General features: G+C 36.7%; 1 protein-coding gene across 1 annotated transcript in view; it reads right to left on the bottom strand.

Annotated features, from left to right (window-relative positions):
- LOC124159790 (vacuolar protein sorting-associated protein 13) overlaps positions 1 to 18,296 on the bottom strand; it is a 295,602-nt gene that overhangs the window by 85,033 nt on the left and 192,273 nt on the right. Inside the window, exons 38-43 of the mRNA XM_046535708.1 lie at positions 16,639 to 16,750; positions 14,128 to 14,352; positions 6,425 to 6,640; positions 4,263 to 4,466; positions 1,265 to 1,543; positions 1,032 to 1,180 (exon numbers count right to left, since the gene is read on the bottom strand). Of these exons, the coding sequence (XP_046391664.1) occupies positions 1,032 to 1,180; positions 1,265 to 1,543; positions 4,263 to 4,466; positions 6,425 to 6,640; positions 14,128 to 14,352; positions 16,639 to 16,750 (1,185 nt within the window). The remainder of the gene's footprint in view (positions 1 to 1,031; positions 1,181 to 1,264; positions 1,544 to 4,262; positions 4,467 to 6,424; positions 6,641 to 14,127; positions 14,353 to 16,638; positions 16,751 to 18,296) is intronic.

The raw sequence follows: 18,296 nt of genomic DNA, 5'->3' as shown, positions 1-18,296 counted from the left end.
GCAATTTTAATAGGTGATTATTAAGAGATGTTTCCCTGAGCTCTGTGCCTCATGCATGCATTGGTAATCTCAGACAATGTAAAACTCCTATCTACTTGTATAGAATCTGGGTCCCTGTGACGTCACGTGGAGCGGATTCGCATGGGCACCAATCTGGCCTTTTTCAAATGAGGCTAAAATTGACCATTAACATTCGTCTAAACTAGGATTTCTAAAACCAAATAATTTGTTTATTATGAATACACTAATGATGGGTAACATATCAAAATCAATGCCTTTCGTTTTCTTTGATGAAGAAAACTACCCCATCAGATCAACCTGAGCAATTTCCAAGGCATTTACTTTTATTGAAGAGTCAATTATATTCAAACATAGAAAAGTATGGTCTGCACAACAACAGTTTTTGTTTTATTGCTGATGATTTGATGTAATTTTTTTACTACATCAAATTAAAGACCTCTGAAAAATTCAGGAATTGTTCATGGAAGATGCAGATGGCAAAATCAATTTACCTTTTATGGTCACTTAGCCTGGGTCTCTGAGGGAGAGTGAAATGTATTGCAACATGATATTGAAGTGAAAACTAAGTTCAGTTTGACTGGAAAATGAAGAATAGATCTCATTAAGAATTTAAGCTATAAAAGTACATATGTTGACTTCAGCAGTGTTGCCCTACTGTGGGGAATGCAATGCTTCTCAATAAAAGAGAGCTCCTGTAGTCCAATTCTCATGTATTTGGCTGACTATAAAGCTGTAATCAGAGCCCAAAGAAACCTAAAATGGATATGTATAATGCTATTATTCAAAGAACACTAAATGCACATCACTTTCAACCCTGGGTTGAGCAGAAATATCTTATCCAGAACAATATTAGTTGTGACATAATCCAACAAAGGCAAGTTTCACTGTACCTAACTCCCAGGGTATCATATGCATACTATATTTCTCTGCTGACACAAAAATACTAACAAAAGTATTTTTTTGAATGTTGAACCACCTTTTAAGCCTAAAAAAAACATTTAAGTACATACCATATATCATTTCTATCTTTTTCCCAAAACTCCACAACCCTTTGAAGATTATTTATAATGAGAGCAGGTGCATGTCCAGGCACATATGGACTAAATGTTATGTAAGTTGCACCTTCTGTGGTTTGCGTTTCAACCTGCACACCTCCATACTGTAATGAATGTAAATAATAATCATTAATATCAACGGTTATCAAATTACAAACATGGAAGAAATTCTTGTCACTCTATCTTACCTTATTAGATAATCTTAGCAATGTAGAGTTGACTAAATCAATGGGAAATGGAGCAGTATGCAACCTAGTTCCAGATATACGGACAACAAGTTTTCCATTTTGATCATGAGGCCAAAATGCACAGCAATCATTGGAGGGAATCTTCACCCAAGGATCAGCAGTTCTTCCATCTTCTCTACATTCTAGATCATAGCTAGCTATGTTCATCAGAACAACTCGAGGCATAAATGTCACTCGTTTTGAAAGGGAGCAACCAGTCAACTGGATTAGCACACCTAACTGTTAATAAATGAAAGTAAAAAACAAAACCATATATTACATCTCTAAATCAAAATTACATCACATTTCTTTCCACTAATTTCACATATTTACACATGCCTACCCCACAAATAAAATTGGGGAAAATTCAAATTATCCATAACAAATAATTCAAATAAAAATAATATTGACGCTGCGTAATCAGCACTTCCTATGAAATTAGAAGGCAAAATCTTGAATAAAATATACTAGATCTAAAATATTTCATAGTTTAAAACTTGCATTATACAGAGATTAATTTGCAACCAAAGTAGTAATTGGGCTCAGTTGCAGTTACTCTATAACCTTTCAACACTTACATGATTATGGAAATGATTTCTTATTATACATGGTAAATTTCTAACGTTACTTAAGCATTTTTAAGCAAGGAACAAGTTGGAAAAATACGATGGTGATTTTGGCGAAACTCGATATCCTCGTAGCTGAGCTTCTCGGCAGTTAATTAGGCATTTTTTTCCAAAAGCAGGATATCAGATTATTATCAGTTATCAATTTACAAGTTATACCATAAGTCTCACTTGTCGGAGTTACTGACGACGGGATATCTTCTCAGGATATTTTGTTTCTCCCTACTAACAATCCGAATTCATCTCCCCATCTGTCGCTACGCTAGAAAAGAATGGGTATCTTTAGGACAAAAAATTTCATGGCGCAGTCATATGGTCATGCTTCACCCTCTGCAGTATGCTCTGCGTACGCCGCATGCAATAGCATCAGTTCCGAACTTCACCTCGTACGAGTGGTTCCCTAATTTCCAGGGTGGCTTGACTTCAAACCACCGAGTGTTTTCCGTGTGGGTTTAATAAAGTCAGGTTCCATTTTCACTAGTTTAATTTTATTCGTCTTCAGACCATATAAACAATATGACCTAAGTGTCTCGATAAAGTACTAGTATTCCTGTAATTAGCTAAAATCTTGTTTGGATCCTTTACAGAATATCATAATTACGCGCCAAAAATCCTGTGTTTCCTGGGACATAGGCAACCTAGCTAAACATTCCCGCATTTGTCGTTTTCCCGCATTCATCGTTTATTCTTATCGTTATTAGGAAAAAAATTTTTTCCCTAGTGGAGTTCCAAAAAAGGGAGGGTCGTCTTAGATTCGTGCAAAAACGGTATGTTGTCTTCACAGTCATTGAAGTAGATTAAATACTTGTTGGTGTTTATTCTCCCACCACATGGCCATCTTGTTTCTTGTAGTGCCACCACATCCATGCTGTATTTCTCTAGCTCCTCTGCTAGAACATTTGCAGCTACAGGTACTGCTAATGTCCTAGTGTTCCATGTGACAAATCGTAGTCCTTTTGATCAATGCTGAGTCTTGTTTTTCCTTTCCTGTTTCAGAGGCTCTCTATTGGTGATTCACAACTATTGTTTTTTAAGTGGTGGGTTGTCAGCTCAGATCTCAACCCCAACCAACAAGGCCATGGTATCTCTCTTTGTCGGGCTCCTACCTTGAAGACCTGTCCGGCTAGGGAGGCCCTGCGAGTAGCTTAGCTACCGACGGCATAGCTCTCAAGGTCACTGGAGTACTCAAGCCTACCCGCCACGTCAAGGCAAAAATACTGAGTGGGAAGGATAAAGTTTCGCATCACTTGTTTCCCAAGTAAGGACATCCACAAATATACTTGGTTATCCCAAAAAAATGCCACAAAAACCAGATTGATCACGTAAACGAAGACCAAAGACACAAAAGTTGTATAACTAATGCTAAAAGTATTAGAGGTGCAGAATGGGGGACTGACCAAACACTAGCTTTTGTTAACGTGACCCAAAGAACAATAATTCAGAAAAATAAGAAAGGGAAATGCTACAGAAAAATAGATATTGAAAAACTAGCGCATAAATACGTGGTAGAGGAATTAAAGTTCAAACCTGAAAACAGATTCCAGATTCTACAAGAAGTATAAAAATCCAGGCTAAACCAAATATTTTTCATGGGAATCTTCATCCTTTGAGTATATAAATTTGCACCTATGCTCGTGACTGCATACAAAGTCACTTGTTTCATGCAGTGGCTTGAAATTCATCATCTCTGAATAGCAATTAAGAAGGGTTTATTTCTCCAACAATGACTTAGTAAGCACAACTTCTGTCCCATCTGCCACAGACTTGTGACGTCAACACTTCTTTAGGTAAAACACATCCTGAAGCTCGCTTTGAGAGGATAGCTTGGTGGTGTAACTGGCTAGCACACCTGTCTAGCAATCGGGAGATTGGGGTTCCTATCTCGGCTAGCAAAGAGGACTCTTATGAAGTGAATCAGAAAAATTGAATCAGGCACGACGGAGTTCATATAAAATAAAGTAAATTCTTGGCCTCCACAACTTTGCCTTGATGTTTTCCTAGGTACATCCTCATATTGGTACAGTCCTCAAATCTTATGTTAGCAAAGAAGCATTTAAGAAGAATTCACAGAAGTTTTTTCACTCCAGAATGTTTTATTGTTTGAGAGAATTAAATAATAAACATTCTTAAATGAATTAATATTGCTTTTTGTATAATATGTTATATTCATTGATATAAATGTAATGTGCCTTATATCCTAGACATACTGAATGTATTATTATATCTGGGCAAATTAACAACTACAATTATAATAATAAAAATCAAAAGAAAATTCACCTACCCACATTCAAACTCTAAAAGTATCAAATCACTCATTCTCATGGCAGCATTACCTGACGAACACGGTGTGATGTGGTACATGAGACGACACCTGAGCTCCCCACTGCATCCAAGGAAAAGTTAGAAGACCATTCACCATCTTCCAAGCGCACAGATATCTTTTTCTTTCCAAAGAATGCTTTTCCTTTGGTAGCAAATAAAATAGGGCTATTTAAATCAGGAGGATGGTACAGGATATTTGATTGGTCATCAGCAGCCTGTCATAAACGAAGAGAAAAAAATAGCAAATAAAAATCAGTAATAATACAACACACCTCACATCAATATTTATGCAATTATGGTAAATTATAAATTTAGGTTCTGTGACTATGTAGATATTTAATTTATAGTAAAAAAATAATTTTAGCCAACTCTAATTTTTTTGTTCCTCCAATGAAACCTTCTCATGGAAATAAAGTCAAGAGTCCAAAACTCCTAGGAAGCAGCTAAACAAATTCATATGACAACTGATATTTCCCTTGGCAAAGAATTTCACTTTTGGTGACCAGGAAAATAGCCCAAACAAAATCTGAACCAGAAACAATTTTCTACGATTACTGTACATTAAGTCTTCAACTTACAAACTTCCAGACATAAGAACATTCATTCACACCCAATTGAAAATTTAGATCATACCCAAATTTTCAAATGAAGCACCTTTGAAGTAGGCTGATGTGTCCGGCAGTGCTGCATGGAAGAACTCTTTGCCAATGCACATAGAAGGCCAAGGCCAAGAACTTTGTTTCTAACAGGCATGACAAATTCTTATCCGCACCAAATCTAAACCATATTTCCTTATTGTCCACATCATCATATTATATACACATTATCCTTTGGGAACACATACTCGACAATGCTATTTCATAGAAAGCATATCAAAGTATGAATGATAGATATTAACATATTATATTTGGGTACTCACTGTTTTCAATATTAGAATTCTACTGTTTTAGGTGCATAATTTCTACTGGTGCATTTATTTACATTGGTACATTGGTACAATTTCTAATGGTGCATTTTATTACAGGTTAACTCGCTCAGCTGATCAGTGGAAGAGAACTTAACAGTGGGCAACAATATGCCACCCTTCCTACAACTATTTATTCTTGGAGCAATTAACAAGACTGAGTACATTTATGTTGTGCTGCATTTTGGCTGTGTGTTTGCTATTTCATTGATGCTTAAAAACGAAGGCAAGCTTTTTCCTTGAAATATTTTCAGCACAGTTCACCTCCAAGTACTATACAGTTTAGTCATATGTGAGATGGTGTGTTTCCAAAAAACACTTGTGTTCAGGTTGTAGTTTCTATATTTGCACTCTGTTAAGCAACTGTTTCTTTAACATGTCAGGTGTGAAGCATAAAAGTGTACATATCCATCGAGCATTGTTGGGTAATAACACACAAATGAAAATTTAGACTTAAACTTCAGTGGGTAGAAATATTTTAAATGACAGTCCGAATGAATCTTATTTGTCTGTCAAGGACTTACCATATTTCTTAAGTGGAATATTTCCAATTTACTGCATGCATCTGAATATAGTCCCCCTTTTTTATCTATATTAAAAATGCACATTGTAAGTAAAGGGAGGCTATATTCAAGTATATTTTTTTAATTTTTCCCGAAAAAGAGGTCTCAAAATTAGTATTATACATTCGGAGAATACGGTACTATATTTCTCAGGATTTCTACTTCACGGTTGGCAGACAACACAATAGATTTTCATGAAAACCATTAAGCATATCAAAGTTAGTAAGAAGTGGTCATAAATTAATTAGGAAAATATATTTAATTCATCAAGTGATTCCCAATCATATTGGCGAACAGCAAACAAGATAGAACAGCCAAACAGAGGACAACAATTTCAATCAAGAAGACACACACAATGAGGGGTGTGCGTCTTACACTGGAAAGCCTCTTACATGAGTATATGGTATTTTGATGGTAACTGCTTCATTACCCATAGAGAAAAAAACAGCAGTAACCAAAATTTACATCCGCAAGACTTCATTGAGAACTAGGAAGAAAAAGTACCTACATGTTCCTTAAAAATTATGATAAAGAAAAAAAAATGCAAGAGAATTCATCTAATGTTTATTTCCAATGAGAGACTTCGTGAGGTTTTGTGAGGTGAGAGAAGAGAGGTTTTGGACCCTGAATTGATTTCATGACTTACCCTATACGTCAACAAATATCCAGTTTTGTTGACCATCCAGCATGGTGAAAAGAGACTGAGTTCCAATGTTCCCCCTGACTTTCCAGCATGGACTCCGAGGTCTAGGGTTGCTTCTTTCATTGCATCATGGGACTTAAATCTCCATACTGATATTTCTGGATGGTTAAGCATAATGCCTTCTTGACAAGACCATTCCCTTTCCAAGTAACCAGAAATCTGAAGGATACAGAAATAACATTGTCAGTATTAAAGCATTTACATTACATAACAAAAGTCAGTAAGCAAATTTAACGATGGAAGATCAATAATCCAAAACATGCATGATCAGGAGCATTCCGGAATAACAATATTTCTACGTTTTACATCACATTCTTTTCAGTGAGCAATTTAACTACATAAGTATACAATCACTATATACATCGAGTGATGAATGGGAAAAAATAGCAAATGCCCTTCAATCTCCTATGAGCCTTTCCTCATTCAATTTCAACACATATTCTAATAATATACTTTTTTAATTTTATCAACAGTCAAGTTATTGCACCATAAGCACTTCTTCATCAGCTTCCTTCTATGAATGCATTACTGGGACCTTTGATTCCAGTTGCACCACCTTCACGTAATTTCGTGCACTCTCAACCCTGATCTCAACAAAGAATAATTGTTATATCGAAGTCACTCCATTGTACCAAGTCATTCCAATATAAGCAGCGGCTACCCTCCTCCCATTCTTACTGCTTAAATTTAATGTAACTTTAACTCATCCAGATAGTAAATTGAGTGAAATAATCAAATTTACTGAAAATAACATTTTAACAATGAGAAACTAGGAATTATATAAAGATCATTATCAGCAATAATTGAACAACAAAAATCTAACCCCAAATAAACAGTAAAACAAAAGTGGAGGGAGACAGGATACACAAGAGAGAGAGATAACTAATTGGATAATAGATAGAGATGTGCGAATAGTATCCGTGAATACTCGAATACCTTGAATACTAGAACGTATTCGATATTTGAGGTCTCGAATAGTTATACGAAAAGTACTGCCTCGATTACCTCGAATACTTTGGATTTCGCGTCGTACACTGTCGCACGCACGTCGTTGGTAGTTGACTCGGAAAAATGTAGAAAACTCTAGTCTTTTAGTGCATGCAGCGCCGTTTTAGGCAAGTTGACCAACTACATCAAATGCGCGGGTTAGAGAGGTGAAAAGAGTTCGACGTGGGGAACCTAAATTGATCTGGGTGAAAAAGCTGAAAATCCCCGGTTTCCCCCACCAGGAAAACCTCGGTGCCGTGGGATAGTAACTACGTGGCACAATTCCAAAAATCCGCTTCCCCCTCCATCCATCCTCCTCCAGCCCTCGCCCCCTCCTCCGACACTTTCCTCCTCTTCGAAATCAAACAAAAGGCCCCAGCTCGTGCAGGTTTCGTATAAATGAGACGAAGTGTTTATCATGTGTCATTAAGGCTAATAAGCACAGGCACTTAGTTTGAATCTTTCCAGGAGATGAAACTACCATAAGGAGAAACTCAGTGCCGTGGGATAGTAACATTGGCGCATTTCCCACGATCTGCTATCCCCCTCCATTCAGCACTCGCCTCACCCACTCAGACGCTTTCCTCTTCTCCGAAATCAAACAAAAAGGTCCTCGCTGGCACAGGGATCGTATTACGAAGACCTTCGCTTCGAAAAAAATATCAAGTTACACAAGAACAATAAAGACGTGTCTCACGCCCCGCTTTTCTAACCCACTGACCTTTTTCTGCGTACCTGCTTCGAAGTTCCCCATTTCTGGAGGTCAACTGATGCATGAGTACCGTGGGATAGTCACATTAGCGCATTTTATCCGATCCAAGATCCGCTATCCCCATCCATTCAGCACTAGCCCCCCTCTGAGGCTTTCCTCTTCTCCGAAATAAAAAAAGGTCCCAGCTCGTGCAGGGATCATATTACGAAGACCTTAGCTTCGAAAAAAATATCAAGTTACACGATAACAAGAGAAATGTATTTTGGGCCCCCCCCCCTTTTCTCACCCACTGACCTTTTTCAGCCTACCTGCTTCTAAGTTTCCAGTTTCTGGAGGTCAACTGCTGCATGAATCACCTATTAGCCCAAAATGTGTCTAACAATGACTTTTGGCAATTGATAGTACACCTTTGTTGTATTGAAATATTAGTAATGTGCTCGTAATTTAAAAAAGAACAAGACCAAACGCGATGCATTTCTGACTTTATTTAAGCATTTTACGCGAGGAAATAAATGTCAAAATATGATGGAGACTTGACATTCTGGCGAGACTCGATATGAGAAGCAGAGCTTCTCGGAAGGGATATTTTCTCAGGATATTTGGTTTCTCCCTAATAGCAATTCCAATTCATCTTCTTATCTCGTGAGAACTCCAAAAGATGGACTGAAAATAATTGAAGAAAATCCGGTGGAGAAGAGCTTGTATTTTACAAAATGCCTCAGATTGTCAGCTAGCACTTGGCAGCAGGAGTGGGGGTAAAGCGATTATAGTTGAATTAATTATATGCCCAATTGTTTCCATAAAATTAAAATATTCCATTAATCAGCTAAATTCCTGTTCGAATCCTTTAAAGGAAATCAAAATTACTCCCCAAAATCTTGTGTTGCATGCTGCATAGGCAACCGAGTCAAACATTCCAGCATTCATTGTTTAGTATTCGAAATTCGAGGTATTCGAGTATTCGAGCAATGATTTAATATTCGAATTCGATATTCGAGTTCGAGAAATCTGCTATTCGACCCATCTCTAATAAAGATACATTTATTTTTCCAAACATATATATCATTGACAGAGCTCAATTTCTTTGTGTTCTATCTAGGGAAAACCTTTGAAAGCCGGGGTCATTTTAAGTTTGAAAATTAAATTGTGTGATTATAATAATGTTTTTGTTGAAGTTTAATACATTTTTATATTAATACCCTCACTTTATCGTAATGAATGATATAAAATACCTTAGTACAAAATCATGTTTTAATGTTTGAAATTTTGAAAATTATAGTAAAAGACTTGCTTAAAATGTAAAATTATTGGCATATGATCACTTAGTTTTTTGTTTATTTTTTCCTGACAAATCTATATTTTTAAAAATAAACAAATTAGAGACCCAAGTCACCCGTATGGACTGCATATTTGGATCAAATTTACAATTTATGAGTGGTGCTATAAATCTTCATTGTTACAGTCCCAGACGAAGGGATATTTTCTCAGGATATTTGGTTTCTCCCTGATAGCAATTCCAATTCATCTTCTTATCTCGTGAGAACTCCCAAAGATGGACTGAAAATAATTGAAGAAAATCGGGTGGAGAAGAGGTTGTATTTTGCAAAATGCCTCAGATTGTCAGCCATAAAATGAAAATATTCCATTAATCAGCTAAATTCCTGTTCGAATCCTTTAAAGGAAATCAAAATTACTCCCCAATATCTTGTGTTGCCTGCTGCATATGCAACCGAGTCAAACATTCCAGCATTCACCGTTTAGTGTTCGAGGTATTCGAAATTCGAGGTATTCGAATATTCGAGCAATGATTTAATATTAGAGTTCGAGAAATCTGCTATTCGACCCATCTCTAATTATTAGAAGTCCGTGAATTTTGCGAGACGCAATATCGCAAAATAATGCGAAATAACACGAAATAACGCGAAATCGGTATATAAAAACAAAATTTCGCGTTTTTTGCAATTTTAGGAGGATTAGCAAAAAAATCATATCTAATGAGTCATAATCCATTGTTTAACGCTGCTGACGTTCATTTTCTCTATCTCATTATGATTCCATGGTCAATTGGCTCCTTTAGTCTCGCGCATAACGCATCTGCGTAATATCACGCAACGAAGTGATTTCTCCGCCAGAATTTTTCGTTAAATTTATCACAGCCTCTCTCTTTGATTCCCATGTATCAATCCTGAAATATTTAGAGTGAGGCGCTTTCTCACCTGAAGAATTAGATATTATGAATTAAAAATGTGCGGAAAGAAATTTAACGCAGCCATGGAAGATGGGAAATACAAGCTCATGCGCCCGGTACGCGTCAATGCCGAGCAGTAATTCCGGTGACTTACCGCGACGCATTAGACAGCGTTATTGGATAACCTGTTGCAGGAAAACCTTGAGTGTGGGTCTAATGTAACAATTTCGTTGACTTAAACACGGCCGCTGGCTGGGACCAGGCCGCCGTTCACGGCACGGCCCACAGCGTGGCAGAGAGTCGTCTCGTCTGAAAGCGGCCTGAATTTCACGGCGTTGTGACGTGAACAGCGGCCGGCGAAAAGTCGTTTTGTCAGAAAGCGGCCGTAATGTAGCAGTGACTGTATTTCATGTGCCTGGCCGGATTGAAATGGGCAGGCGGCCGTGCGGTCAACTGCGCGATTCGATTCGTTTAAAGACACCCATAGACACGTATGGTTATTTGGAAGCATGATGTGCTAGCAGTGGAGGAAGGGAAGGAAGGAACAGAAAGGATAGGAGGAGAGGGGGTTCTCCTTATTAGCAGATGGATCGTCAGATATTCGGCTCTCCACTGAGCTACAATGCAAAAAAGAATCATTTCGACATTGGCCAAATCTAATATCTAATTCTTCAGGTGAGAAAGCGCCTCATTCTAGATGTTTCAGGATCCATAAATGGGAAATAATTTTTCAAGTTCCTTTGAATCCAGTTATGTTTTGTTTAGTTTGTTTCTTCCACTGCCTTTCCTAACTGATTGGCAACAGCTGTAATCAAAACTAAGCGATTTTGTTGTATCTAGCTGCTGTCCTACCTTCCCTAACACCTAGGTGAGGGGTATCGAAAGGGAAACCATGACATGAAATGTTTTGGCCAATTTGTAAGTTATACAGCACTATGGTTATACTGTAGCTACCCAGCACTCATTTTGAAAACACCATTAAGACAGGTTGTATTTTACGGTTGGACTGTTTTTTTATTGTAGTTCCAGCTTGAAATAACGAACGAAGGATAGGAATTTAAAAATGCCAAAAGCTAGTGATAATGTTCATACCAGGGCAAGTGAGTTCAGCTCAGAAGGATTTTATGTGAAAGACAGAATATTACTGTGCAAAGTTTACGATAAAAGATTTGAATTTGAAAGATGTGACACTTAGCTAAAGCTCATCAGTAGCGATACACATATACGTGCGAAAGAAAGGGGATCTGCAAAACGACAGCTATCATTTGAACATACAGTCACTCAGTCAAAGAAAGCAAACTAGGAGCTTGTTGTTGCTACTACTGAAGCATTTTTAAAGGCTTTATTTAGTGTAGAGAAACTTGACGATCCAAAAATTCTGGAATGGCCTTCGAAGTATACACATATAAGGTAGTGGGAATTTGCTGTTTGCCGATCGTATTCACCAAGACTACATACTTGAACCATTCATATACCTTGAACCATTTCTTTCATTAATTTTGTCAGAAATTTTGTACAATCGAAATTGTGTTAAATGTTATGTATAATGCTTAATAAAAGTATAAGTATTCATGAAACGTGTAGCATGAAATAATAAAACGCCTGTAAACGTGGGAAAATTGTAGCATTATAATAACACCGCCAAGATTTTCTTTAACACCGAAATCACATGGTTTTAAAACGAATTTTAGCAAAAAATAAAACTACTTTCACGGACCTCTACTAATTATAGAAGAACAAAAGAGTGTGTGAATGAAATCTGACAGTTGAATGATGTTTAGGTGGTAGAAAACAAGACTAAAAATACCACAGTCAAAGAATAAATGCCATGGAAATTATATAATATGGCAGAAAAAGCGGTCTACCAATTCATTCCGTGATTAAGTGGCATTAGGATGGTGCACTAGCATTCATGATAGCAGAGACCGAGAGGAATAATTCACAAGTGCATACGGCAAAAAAAAATCAGCAATCAGTTGAATTTGTTTTTTGGGTCCTAAGAGATCTCAAATTTAAAGAGAATAAACTGTACAATGTACTTTAACTGCCCTTGCTGACTTGCAGTTCTCAAACTCAGAAGCTTCCGAGCTAGCAGCTACTTTAAGCCTTCCTGCACCCACTTCCTACATCCAGATAAGTTAAATGTTGGGGGTGGGTTTATAGACCACTGGGGCCATAGGCAGAACTGTAAGTTAGCAGGAGGAGAGTGAGATGAATCTCAGAGTTGGATTTAGGATGTTGTATTAAATGACTGAAGGGATTGCATTGGAGTAGATATAAACAAGAGACATGAAAAGGAAGTTTCCCCATATTCCTCAATTTCCTTCCTTGCTTTGCTCTGCATTCTGGAACATTTTCATAGTTTAAAGTACATTAATATTTTGAAAATAGCATCTCAACACCAGTTCATATATATCAGTTAATACAGTGGTGTTTTCTTTGATGAGTTGTGTAACAATGAAAATATACATACAGTGAGTCCTCGTTCTACGTCACCCCGTTTAACGTCATTTCGCGATAACGTCACGAAAATTTTACGACCGTGATTCGTTTATCGCCCCTTCGCTTCGCGATAACGTCACGTATTTTAAATTTCGCGCGAGAAAAAAGGCGAAGTGGCAGGCGTTACAGGTTGTTTGTTTTGTGGGCGGTAATACGGTCAGTCTATTCAAAGTGTAAAACAGTGTGTATATTGTTAAATGCGATTACGGTTTTGGCAAATTTTAGCATCAGAGACATTTCCACGACAATGTCCAAGAGAACAATGTTCACAATAATTTTGGTTCCTGTTACTGCGACGATGTTTCAGTGATGATGATGCCCAGGCGACGCCCGCCCGCCTCAATTCGCAATTAAAACCATCTCTTCGAATTCATAATCCCAGATTGCCTGCCCTCGCTCATTTCATTTTGATTTCGCTCCTTACCGGTCCGAAAAGAAATTCTCGTAGCGAGGGTAGGGCCTATGGACCGGATCCCCGGTCTGTAGCGTCTGGTAGCATTCATTGGACCGCAAAGCCGAAAAGCAAAGGCGGGAAGATACAAAAATGGAGAAGGATTTACGTCACTGCTGCTATTGTCGTCGATGAAGACAGGAACTCGTATTTATGCCATGGTTTGGCATTCCCATCGTAAAAAATACCCCAGATATGATACGCAAAAATTTTTTCGCATAGGAATTGTGAGGTCTAGGAACCGATATTCAATTTTTACATTGTTTTTAAGGGATATTATGCTTCGATTAGCGTCATTTCGTTTATCGTCACATTTTTCAGGAACGGTAGGTGACGTTAAACGAGGACTCACTGAATATCACCAGCTGGATTCAAGTGCCAAGAATATAAGACACATCTGTTGATACCAGAGGTCTACGAATGAAGACCTTATTCAGTCAGCTGTCACTATCATGGCAATGGCTATAGCGAAATATGAGTAATTAACGTTTCATTTTTAAACACATATGTATCTACTTAAAATTAACAAAGCTGGCAAGGTTACAATATATCTACAGATATTTGTAATCAAACAAGAATACGACAAAAAGATAACACCATTTTATAGATAGACATGTGCTTGCCAGAAAAAACAAGTTCTACCAAATATGTAGATGGAAAACACAAGGGCACTTCCTACTCTACATCTTTTTTAAGACCAAAGTTCATGTGCACTGTACCTTCTTCTTGTAGTGAATTGGAAATAAACTGCTAAGTAAGGTCCACTATTAATATCGCCATACGTGAGAAATCAAATGAGAACATACCTTAATGACAAGAGAGCATGCTCCAGGACAACATGATGGAAGGTTCAGATCATCACCAGCCTTAAGGTTGTGATCTCCAAAGACACCATATTGAGTTACTGTAATATCAATAGGCAAGAGATTCCTCATTATTACAATGGGTCGGAGATAAACACGATGACAAATACTGGCAAGTGTATGTTTGCCACTCTTGCCATGAGGGATTCTATCAGTTTCTCCAACAACCTACAAAAAAAATTAAATAACATGCAGTAATTTTGCTATTTAAGAATATGTAAGGGACACACTAACTAGTAAATTAAAAATTCATTACTTAGAGGCTAAACATTCCCTCAATTTATACAGTTTTTAGCTTGGCCATCAAGTTAAAATGAAGCCAATGGTTTTCATAAACTTTTTGCACACACTTTCCTAATTCACTTGACAGAAAAAATATCCAAAATTGTCGAACAACATCAGGCTTTCCCAGCAGAGAGATTGAGTTTATTCCTCTTGGGTTTTACACTGGGTCGTGAGTCTTCAGGTTGGCTAACATTCTGTTAGAGCACTTCTATAATATCTTCAAGGCTGTGGAAAATGGTATTCTTAGTCAGTTCCGATATCTATATACAGGGTGGCTAGTGATATTCAAGTTTTAATTTCCTGACTAATCCCTGACCGATCACAAAAAGTAACCTATCAGAGGAATGTTTTATTCCTCCTTGATAAAATTAATGTAAAACGCAAAAAATTATAAATGAAGATAACATTAAATTAAAACTAGAAGTTCAATTCAATGAAAAAACATAACAAACCTGCATACCTTAAAGCTATCATCCAAATTGCAGATACCTTTCATTTTTACCGTCCATTATGTACTGCTTGGCTACGAAATACTTATGATGACATGGTATCACATGTACATAAAAAGTCATAAATGTTTTAAGAATCAACAAAAGTGCCTGTCATTAAATAATTTATTATGGTCTAAAAATATCTGACCAGGCTTCACCAACATTTATTTCCCTGCAAATAAACACTGGCTAAAAAATGGTAACACTCTTTCCCTTGCCCGAATTGCCTACAATTCTTCAACAAGCAACATTGCCTACATGCCGCATGATTTGTCTTCACGGAATTATTTACATCCCATTTCTGATAAAAACACCTGACACTTTTTGTACTTTGATATAATGGTTATAAGCCATCCCTGAGTTGAAATGAACTACCTTATCTTTCACGTTTTGAATTTGACTTTAATGATTACATGACGACTGATGATGCGAGCTATTCTCCAAGAGCATTCACACTAACTCTCATTCTGTCAAAAATAAATGCTTGCCACCAGACAGAGTTAAGCTAATAGCTATTCAAGGTCCAACTATGTTTTATTTAAACCCACTAAGTAACAAGTTGGGTCAGTTTTGATGCGAGTAAGCAACTTTTCCCCCCACACAATTCATCCTGCAAATATGGGATTAGCCTGCGGAATGAGACCATGCATGCTGTTTATACCATCGTATTGAATACTTATCGACTGACGTCCATACTGCAAATACGATTATCTTTTTTGGATGACCTTGGAAGCCAAAATTTTAGTGCAAGAGGATTTTTAACGGCTCATTTCGATGTTATTTCGCTGGGGCGACAGAAAACATAACCTTGGAAAAATCTTAATACACCTGTGCGTGCCGGCGTAGCCTACATGGAACCCAGGCACACAACAACAATGCTTAGGTCGCATTATCACTTTAACTATTATTGCCTGGACAAAAAAATCAAGGTTTTTACTCATAAACACCACTATACACTACAACACAAATGTAAACACGAAGTCACTGATGGCGTTAACTGTAATGGAGGATGTCAGTGCCGCTATGCGGCCAATTTTGGCGATATGGTACTGTGACAACCCCCCCCAAACACTTGAAATCATGGAAGAAAAGGATATTGCACATGGAGGATAAGCATATCCCCACAATACATATCTGATTTCTCGAATGATAAGTTCAAATCTGTGCTAGCTGGGACAACATAAGGGCTGGTTGAACAGATTTGAGAAATTTAGAGTTTATTATTGTTAATAATTACCAGGTAAACAGTTATTCTATTTTGCAAACAAATTTCAAAGTTTAAAATCATAATAATTTATCCTCATGAAAGATGTGCAGCTCCTTTCAAAATGCACCTGATTTTCCATTTGCTTTCCGGAAAATATATCTAGCAAGATTACTACCAACTGTTGCCCTGTGGAGAGTAAGCCTGTTTTTGTCCACAAGAATGTTCCACTCATTGTAGTAGTACCAATAGAGTCAATTGCCAAAATAAGTGCTGGGTTTTATATTAAATTTTGAAATGCTCTCACATACAACTGATAGATGGGTTAGCCATTACCTGATACATAATCAAATGACACCATACTTTTTTTACCACTAAGAAAATATTACATGCAATCAGCATTATCCAGTTGTCACAGCATAATGATAGTTTTTGGAAAATGAAGTAGCAAAACAGAAAAAAAAGAAAAAATACCTGAAGGTACACAGCAGCTCCCCCTTCTTTGGGATCACAACGTAAAATTGATGAAAATGTTGGAGTTTTCTGCAGTTCTTTCCAAACAAAAGGAACAATTGAAACGGTGGATCTGCAATGAAAAAATGCATCAGGAAAGACCACTTAAGATACACGTACGAAACAATGATTGATTAGCATGCATAAAAATATTGCCAAAAATCACTGGTTGGGTGAACACATGGGCTACTGATGTCCAATGTGAAAATCCCTTCACCCTTCCCTGATGATGTATCAATTTCTGTGAACGATCATGTAATGTTAACCTAATATTGGTATAATTTATTTATCTGGAATAAAATTTTAAGAAAGTGTAATAAGCTAAAAACAATTAATTAAAAAACTGCAGTTCATTGCAATGAAAATATGTATATAATAATCCTCTGTATTTTGCACTGTGATTCAAGTAGCACATACTTTTAATTTTCGCCTGCAATTTGTGTTGGACCATGAAAAACTTATATAAAATAAAGAGAATACTATAAAAACCAACAAAAGTAGCATTTATTGAAAATAATTTTATAAAAACCAAGAAATATTTGACAAGCTCCTTCATACATTATTTCCCTGCGACATCAATCCTCACTCCAAAACTTTTTTGTGAAAAATTGGATATTTTTTGATAGGAGAAAAACCTTAGACTCTGTGGACCATGAACTCTTACTGTTAAAATACTTATCTCTAGGCATCATTAAATTGTCTGAAAACCTACCTAACTAGACGAAAACAGAGGGTAGCCATTTGGTAAAATGGCATTAATTATTCATCCTCACAAAGGTGTACCACAAGGGTCAGTACTAGGTCCTCAGTTATTTTTTATATTTATTAATGACCTACCCAATTAGCTGATGATAAACCCATGCAATAAACGTATTTTATATGCTGATGATGTGAGTGCTCAAACATCTTGCAAAACCGTGAATGAAGTACTAAGATCCAGAAAACCATCAATAGAAAGTATGACTGAATAGTGTACAAACAAAAACCTGGTTCTAAGTACTGAAAAAACACAAGTTTCAATTTTCTCACGTAGACATTCTCTTTTACATGATGACTTTGATTTCTGCATGGTTAAAAACATAAATTCCTAGGTATTTATGTTGATTCATACCTAAAATAGGATTCACATATTGACTTCTTATGTAAAAAATTAAATACTGTTTTCTATCTGATGAATATGATCAAATACACAGTCAGTCTAAATGCATTGAAGATGCTGTACTATGGTTTGTTCAACTCCAGGATATCATATGGTGTTATCCTCTGGGGTTCCTCACCTAAGTTGCACAATTTTTTTTTATTTAAAAGAAATTGTTGGGGGTAATGTTTAAACAACATCATCAAGATCACTGCAGACCTATATTTAAAAATCAATATTTGTCAACTGTGCCTTGTGTATAAATATATCATTCTGTAATCTATTCAAAAGAACACTTAAGTGACTTCACACAAAATAATAGTATACACTCCTACAACACCAGAAAGTGTACTGATTTACATGTTACACAAAAAATTTTACCCATACCACCAAAGGACCCCGTGCAATGTGCGCAAAACTATACCATCAATTGCCTTCCTGTATAAAATGTGAAGATAGAATACCTGTGTTTTAAAAAAAT

The sequence above is a fragment of the Ischnura elegans genome, chromosome 1, assembly GCF_921293095.1.
Source record: "Ischnura elegans chromosome 1, ioIscEleg1.1, whole genome shotgun sequence".
Taxonomy (NCBI): Eukaryota; Metazoa; Arthropoda; class Insecta; order Odonata; family Coenagrionidae; genus Ischnura; species Ischnura elegans.
Note: the sequence above shows the minus strand (reverse complement) of the source record. Positions and strands in the feature narration are given on the sequence as shown.